An 8354-nucleotide genomic window follows, 5' to 3' on the forward strand; every position below is an offset into this window, starting at 1 on the left:
GGCTACATCCCGCCTGTACTTTTTTTTAACACGAAGGTTAAAGGGCTGCAATTTGTACTCGTTTATACGCTTGTGGCCGACTTGAACGTCGACGCGCAAGGACGGCGTGCACGTATGAAATTAAATAACGATCTCGTGATGGTCTCCTGGTTCCCCGGAACCGCGGCCATGTCGAAATGCACATCCCATGCCGGAAATCCCGTCGAGAAGCGCTTTAAGACCAACGCGAGCGTAACAACCCTCTGACGTCTCCCGCATTCTTTCGACGAACCCCTAGATTTTTTTTTTTTTTTTTTTTTTTTTTAGTTAAGTATATAATTCAGCTACTCTCTAATTAATTCGTTCGACATGGACACGATTTTACACAAATCTTCAACATTTTGACTAAGGGCTTCTCCTCTAATAATAAGTTAATTTGATACGTATTTGCGAATGAGATCATGAGACGTTAACGTTCTCGGAATATTAAAATCCGGTTTTCATGTTCCAATGGAGTATCAATATATGTATATCTTGTTCTCGAAACTGTTGCCTTTCACAGCTCGTTTTGCGTGTTATTTATCAATATCAATGAAATCGGGCTTCCGAAAGTTAATATCAACATTCCAGTCGCATGCTCGCCTGTGCATCATTCAATAACCGTGATTTCTCTGCAATTAAAATATAATGAACCTCACCGATTCTAATCAAGTCAACGATTGCAAAACAATGGCGCGGATATGCCAGGCAAATCGAGAGAAAATAAATGTGATGTCGAGATATATGCGTGAATATATTTATATGTGTGTGTTTCTTTAGAGAAATTTAATACTGTAAGTATCAAATTGGTTGGTGATTAATTACTTATTTGAGCATTAAAAGCACAACAGTGCGTTTAATACTCAAAATAAGTAATTAATCACTACACTGAAAAAATGTACTGAACTTTAATAAATATCTGTTTTAATAATACTAAATTATTTACTACTTGTAAACGTATATTTATTTAGTACAAAAATCTTTAATTTGATTTAACTGTAATTTTTATTGAGTAAATATTTATTTACTGTAAATGTTTAGTATTATTGAAAAAAAATATAATATATAACTGAATAAAGATCCAAGAAATAACTCAAAAACTTAAAATAAGTCAATGTGAGCCGGCACAAGACATTTTTTTTTTAATGTGTAAAATATATATTCATAAAAAAATTACAAATAAATTAAACGTTTTAGTTCTGTTTTTTTTATCCTTACAATAAATAAAAATTAAGGTTATATATTATTATGTGATAAATAAACTAAAACAATATACAAACGTTTCGACCACTTTATTAATTGTAAAATCATATATATATTATTGAGGTGTACAATCGTGAAACTAAAAAACAAACTACGAATATCTTCAGTATAACAGAATACTTGAAGGTGTCCAAATAAAAATTGGTAATAGAATCAAGATGAACATCCAGATAAAAATAAATTTAATGTAATATGATGAATATCCAGTATAACAAAAATGACAAGTGTAATGTGCGAGATGTTGTGAGATGTTATGAAAAATACATTAAGATTTAATCAATTTTTTTCATATTGTAACCTATTCAATACTTATAGTATTAAATTTCTGTAAGGTTTGTCCCATACAGCACAGAATTTGCAGTGATATTGCTGTAACATACAATTTTTGTGCTGTAGTGTGTGTGTGTGTGTGTGTGTGTGTGTGTGTGTGTGTGTGTGTGTGTGTGTGTGTGTGTGTGTGTAGGAAAGAATGTAATAAAATGTCTTAATATTTCACTTAAAAAATATACATTTTAATGATCAATCGTGTGAGGAATTAATGACAAATCAGATTTTTATCAAATCACACCATTGCAGGTCTGCAATCAGATTTGTGGACCGAATGTTCGAGTCGTTAGAATTGTCGCACGTGGATCGAATTAAAAATCGCATCACGAGCGTTTCCTTTCGCTCCCTCGGACGATCGTACGCGTTGATCGAATCGCAAAGTGATTAACATGTCTTGTTTACAGGTATAAGGTATTTTTGTACGTTCGTAATCCAGTCTCAACATTTACATGTTTCTCGCGCTAGGCTACTAACGCGCGCCACTTAAAATACGGATAAAAGTACGTACGAGAAATTAGCGCCTCACGTGCTCACGACGTACCTTTTTTTTTTTTAGAATCTGATAACATCGCTCATTTGCATACTCAAACGTCGAAAAGCTGTCGACAGATGTTCCAAACCAAAATTAAACGATTCGTATGATTAATCTTCTTGCAATAAAATCAGAAAGATATCTTGCGGGGTTTGATTATATTTAATATTTTTCCTTTACAGAAAAAAGCGTAAATATTTTTGTATAATAAAGTTTTCAAAATTGTACGTGAGCACGTTGTTAAATGGACTTCAGCCCTTGTTCTCGAACGTTTTCTCTCTCTCTCTCTCTCTCTCTTTCTCTCGCTCACACTCTCTCTTTCTCTCTCTTTTACTCTTTCACAAAACTGAAGAGCGACTTCGGTTTACAAAATCACTAATACTAAGCAGTAAGATATCGCACCAAACGCAAGGAATAAAAGAGAGGCCATCGTATCCCCCGACGTTTCTCCCGGATATTTTTAATCAGAATCTGAAGAGAAATGGTCCCGGGAATGCGATACGACCGCTCCCTTCTTTCTTCGCAATCAAGCTCCGTCTCCTCAACCGTGTCAAAAAAATATATCGTATATGTTCTACATATAAGTGGGTATGAAAAATAAAAAATATTTTTTGGCCATTTTTCTCGTTTTATAACAATTTTTTTTTGGACGCATGGAAGTAAGGATAGTGACGCAGGAAAAAGGAGAAGGAAGAGGGAGAGAGGATCTGTGCAGGACCCGGTGGGAGGTTGATTCGGAGAGGAATGTTTCAATTTCGAGGGGGGGGGGGGGGGGGAGGACGGATGAGAAAGGAATGGTGCCAGGTTAGAAGGCCGTGAAAATATGAGGGAGGTACGTTGTGTTTTGTAGGGGAAGGGAGGGAAGATTGTTAGAGTGAAAACCGGGGAGCACTACCTATCGATCTAGTTCTTTTAGGATATAGGCACTATAGCTACGAGATAAATCTTATTTACACATTCTCCAGTTTTTTCTTGCTGTGTCACCGCTCGATATACCTACTACGATTACAAGAATAAGAAAAGTGATGGAAAATCAGCTCTTGTCAAGCCGCACACTCTTTTTTTTTTACATCCCAACAGAACGTTTTCATCGAAATCAAAGACCGCCGGTGACATATTTTCGAGCGTAATATCTCTCTTATTTCTCTCCCGTGAAGAGGATGGCACTCGTCGCTCGCTTGATGATGCAAAGCTTCTTTTTTTTTTAAAAAAAAAGAAAGACGCGCCTCCTTTGTGAAGATATGTGTCAACCGCGCGGATACTACCTTGATAAGCGGATTTCACGACGGGACAAAACCCGACGAAGAGTGTGCGAGTAGAAGATGAGAGGAACGGGATGCGTACCACTTAAAATATATATGTATATATATATGTATATATATATGTATATATATATATATATATATATATATATGACACATGACGATTATTTTTTATTCTTTTTTTCGCGCTTTTTTTTCTTGAAAAAGTGTAACGAAAATTCTCCGCTCTTCTCGCATCGTGATTCGTTCCTCGTAGATTTTTACCGCGCCACAGCGTTGGCACGACGCGAAAAAAAACACCAACGTCTCTCATAGACCCTCTTAACGGTTACATTCTCTCTCGTTAACTGCCACTCGGCAAAAGGATTTACAACGCTTACTGTGTATTATAGGGAAGAAAATGAGAATGATGATGTCCGCGTTTCGCATGTACAATCGACCGCTGCGCTATACCGAAATCCAATGTTATGGTCCAGCCACTGCACAAGAAGCATTATCACAATTCCAATCTTCGGCGATCGAAAACAATTACCGTTGGCAGCTCTAACTCTCGTAAAATGGGCAAACGAAAGCATCAGGTCGAGCCGTTCCCGAAACGGTACAATGTGGAGATGAGCGTGTAAAAGGATAAAAATAAACAATCTGACAATCGGTCGGTATGACTCAGCGGTACCTTACGCTACGTCTTACGATAAGGTGTTGGGTTTTCTCTTAAAGCTAGCAATTAGTTTCCTCCACATGCTCTCCTTTTCACGCTTGCAAAAACACACGCGCACACACATTCTCACATCATACACACGTGTACACATACACTTATACTCACACTCTATTATACAATCTTAAACTCGTTACGCTTACAGATCTGTGTATTATGGCCATTTGTATATTTTTTTCTTTTCCTTTTATATTTTTTTTTCCATACAAACACACACTTCCTCACTTTCATATCCTCTTATAATATATGTTCTTTTTCTTTTCTTTTTTTTTTAAGAAAAAGAAAGAGCATTCACATTCGAGCCTATATTGATACTTTACCAAAACGCACGATCGACACAAGAAAAATTCTTTCGTTTCAGAACCCAATAGAAGAGATAATAAACAATTTTGTAGCTTTTTCAAGCGGTACATGCTTAATTGCTTAATGTGTAAAATGGATTACACTGTATGAAACTTCGCGCAAGACAAATTAAAAAAGACAAGCAGGAAAATAAGCTTTTTTTTTTATGGTAGAAAGATAATTTTGTGTTATACAGCTTAAGGAATGACGCAAAAAGTTGTTCAACCTTGCGCAAAGAGGCCGATAAATATATTAATCTTCCAATATTTTCTCTTAAGAGAGCTCACATTATATATATTGCTTTCCGTATCTCTACACATCATAACTTTTTTTTTATTTACACGGATTCTCATATATATAATCTCATCCACGCGCGCTATAAACTCTAAATCTTTATCTTACCGGTACTTACAAAATACAAAGAAGACAGAGGTTGACAAAAGCCATATCCGCCATGTCCTATAGCAAGCGAATGACTCTCTAAGAAAGTTTCCAATGATGCAATTACAATGTACAAACGCATGTTATGCTCTCGCAGCCCTCCGGAGTTACACGTTTCTACTAAGGACGATACCGGAATCCTAAAGTAAATGCCAATACAACCCCAACGTTAATTCCAGAGGGACCGCATTCTGTAAATCTTACAGATAAGCTTCTTCGCATTCTCTCTCCATCTTCATCGCTTTCAAATTGTACGAGTATAGAATAACGTGCGCAGCGGGTCTCCCAGCTGCCCTGAGTAAAATCTGTCTACCGCATCAAGATGTGAATGAAAGAAGTTTTTTCTCATATACTTTTTTTTCTTTTTGATCTAAAACACACGATAAAGTAAGAAAGAAGTATATCGATAATTTATTTTTACTCGAACCAAACTGCTTTGTAGATTCGTGCATAATAATAGAACAAAGTTTATAGAAAAGACAAAATATAATAATTTGTACGAAGATATAAAGCATTATCGTGGGTGGGTTGACATTAAAACAATTTTTGGTCGATAAAACTCTACAAAACGCATTTAACACATAAATCAATAAACGATATCCCGTAATTTAACAACTGAGAAATTTTAAACAAACTAGCCATTTTCTCTTTTTGATCCAATTTTGTAACTTCTAATCATTCAAATGTTGCTTTGAAATCTGCCGACTTATGATCTATCGCGTTTCTATTAATCTAACATGAGCAAACAAATCTGCACCTGTGGGCCGAGATACGCTCACCCCTGTTTGCTCCGATTCGAGAATATATTACAGCTCGAACATATGTGAAACAATATCAAAAAAGCAGTAAGAGGAACATCTTTTTCGCCTTACGTCGGTTGCGTCTGTCGATCGTTTTCTGTTCTTCTTTTTCGAATTTAAAGAATTCAGCAAACAAAAAAAATTAAAAATAATATTTACGTAATAGGACATTCGTGCGTTCAGCAGCGCACGAACTATCACGATCACGAGGGTCTTTACTTTCCTTCTCTTCCTCTTCTTCTTCTTTCCTTCCAGACTCTGTCTATACACAAACGCGCGCATGTGTCTTAACATACACACTACTACGCAAAAAAATAAGACCGTGTCAACTGACACATCAACGTACTGTTCCGAATCATGCTCGGGATGCTTATCCACAATGTTGATTCACTTGCACAACACGATGTCAAACGTGCGAATGAACGAAATATTCAAATGTATATCAGTATGTATGTAAATTCATATTCGTATCTGCGAATGATGATACAATGTTCGATGCGCGTGTTGTGTAGCTATCTCTGTACAATATGCAACATACGACTGCATGAATAATTACACGCAGCGCGATTAACAGCGTTTGATGAGAAATCAGACTTGCTTTTATTTCCATGAAATATGAGAAAAGAATTACTCGCGCGCGAAGGCGCAACGTCGATGATTGAAGTCAAACTGTGGTATATTATCTTTCCTCTTGCTTCGATTATGATAAATATCGCCTTTGTACCGCAGCAGGGTACACTTCAATGCGTTTACAGCGCATATACTATTATATTACGATTATGATTTACATTCTAAACAAAAATCTCTATACAAATCCATTATGTTATACTTTACATTTTTCTTCAAACATTTTTTTTTTAATAGTTACATTATTTAAAGTCATAACTATCGCGTTATCAATTAATATATAATTAATTTTAAGAGTAAAGAAATCTTATATTTGGAAATAAAAACAATCTGGTTATCATCCAACTGCCTGTTAAAAGGAAAGGTTTAAAACAAAAGAAGCTTAGGACTATCGAAAAAAAGAAGATAACGACAATATTCTGTTCGATTATTTTCGCGGCGAATACTTTTCGATTATTATCGCTGTCGTCACTATCGTAAATGATTGAGCCTGTTCTCATTATCCGCGCAGAATCAGAGACTCGACTTACATGCTACGTTAGCTTCCTAAGCCATTGGAAAAGGTATTGTACATCGTTTGCGTTTTCACGTAGCTACAAAGAGACAAGTGATACTGTAGCGAGAAAAAGTGATCGGTTCTACAGCGACCTCTCAGCCACTCGGAGACGCAATTACCGCTTTGCCGGTTTGACGTTCGAGCAGATCTGAGCGTGCCTTCAAACGGCGTTGCATCAGACGACTCTCGGTCGGCGGTGATAGCCCAAACCAATTCTGCAGCGAGTCCTTACCGATGACGCGATTCTTTCCGATGATCTTGGGGTCGTTCAAATCAACGCTGGAGCGTACTGAACAGGATTTTGGTCGCGTGCCGTCAAACTCGCTGGATGAATGCGTCGTCAAGTGCTTGCTGTTCTCGGATAATTCGCTGCTGGAGTCGGACATGTGACCGTACGGATGATTATCGTCATCGGTCGACGACGTGGACAGTCTGGGCTCTCGGTTCTCCGCCAGCTCCTCGAGATTTAGAGAAAAATGCTGAAGTACCACGCGATTCACAGCCATTGCGGACTCAGCGAACGCTGAGAGTTCTCTAGCGGAGTTGTTCCTCCTGAAGGTAAACATAAGGAACGTGTTATATGCAATAATAAAAAAAAAACGTGAAAGAAGTAACCATACACTCAGGTAGATATTCACCTTATGATATGAGGCGTGGTAAGTGATCGATCACCAGTTTCGACGGAAGTCGGCCCGGGATTAATCCAGGGATGTTTCAAAATACTATCGGCGCTGAGCCTCTGGTGGGCCTCCTTAACGAGCAAGCCTCTGATCAAATCTTTCGCGTCCTCGGAGATGCATCTCCACTCCTTGTCGGGAAACTCGTATCTGCCCTCCTGAATACTGGTGAAGAGCAACTCTTGACAGGCCTGACAATTTTCTCCCCTACTCCAACCACAATCGGTGCCGCAGTTTCCATAGAAGGGCGGATAACCGCAGAGCAGAATGTACATAATAACACCGAGACTCCAGAGATCGCAACGTTTGTCGTAATAATTGGCCTCGCCGATGAAAGCCTCGACCACTTCCGGCGCCATAAACTCGGCGCTGCCCACCGGTGTCAAAAGTTGCGGCGTTGCCACAGGACTAGACAGCGAGTTGTTGAACTTGATACCCGATCCAAGATCGAAGTCACATACCTTGATTGGCGTCAACTTGTCCGGATATACGCACAGGAGATTCTCGGGCTTGAGATCTCTATGAGCAATACCTGAACACACAACAAAATATACAAGATATAAATTGTGACCAATTCCTAATGATTCTTATCGGGTGACGCATTCATCTGAGAGCGGTAAACTCGTAAGTGATTGATTTTGAATTGATTCTGATACCCTTCTATATATACTTCGGTTTACAAGAGGTTAATTGAAGAATTAAAGGTTATGAAAGAGAGAAAGTATTAAAAAGAATATAAAGAGAGTGAATTGTATCCTGTTTCGAGAATAACAAACTATATATATATATATATA

At 37.8% G+C, this 8354-nt stretch overlaps 1 protein-coding gene across 1 annotated transcript in view; it reads right to left on the reverse strand.

Moving 5' to 3' along the window:
• Nucleotides 1-4366: 4366 nt before the first annotated feature.
• Nucleotides 4367-8354, reverse strand: part of LOC108761652 (MAP kinase-interacting serine/threonine-protein kinase 1) — a 35286-nt gene continuing 31298 nt past the window's right edge. The window contains exons 4-5 of the mRNA XM_018508293.1: nt 7522-8092; nt 4367-7435 (exon numbers count right to left, since the gene is read on the reverse strand). Of these exons, the coding sequence (XP_018363795.1) occupies nt 6979-7435; nt 7522-8092 (1028 nt within the window). The 3' untranslated portion in view covers nt 4367-6978. The remainder of the gene's footprint in view (nt 7436-7521; nt 8093-8354) is intronic.

Source organism: Trachymyrmex cornetzi, unplaced genomic scaffold (genome assembly GCF_001594075.2).
Source record: "Trachymyrmex cornetzi isolate Tcor2-1 unplaced genomic scaffold, Tcor1.1 scaffold26, whole genome shotgun sequence".
NCBI classification, from domain to species: domain Eukaryota; kingdom Metazoa; phylum Arthropoda; class Insecta; order Hymenoptera; family Formicidae; genus Trachymyrmex; species Trachymyrmex cornetzi.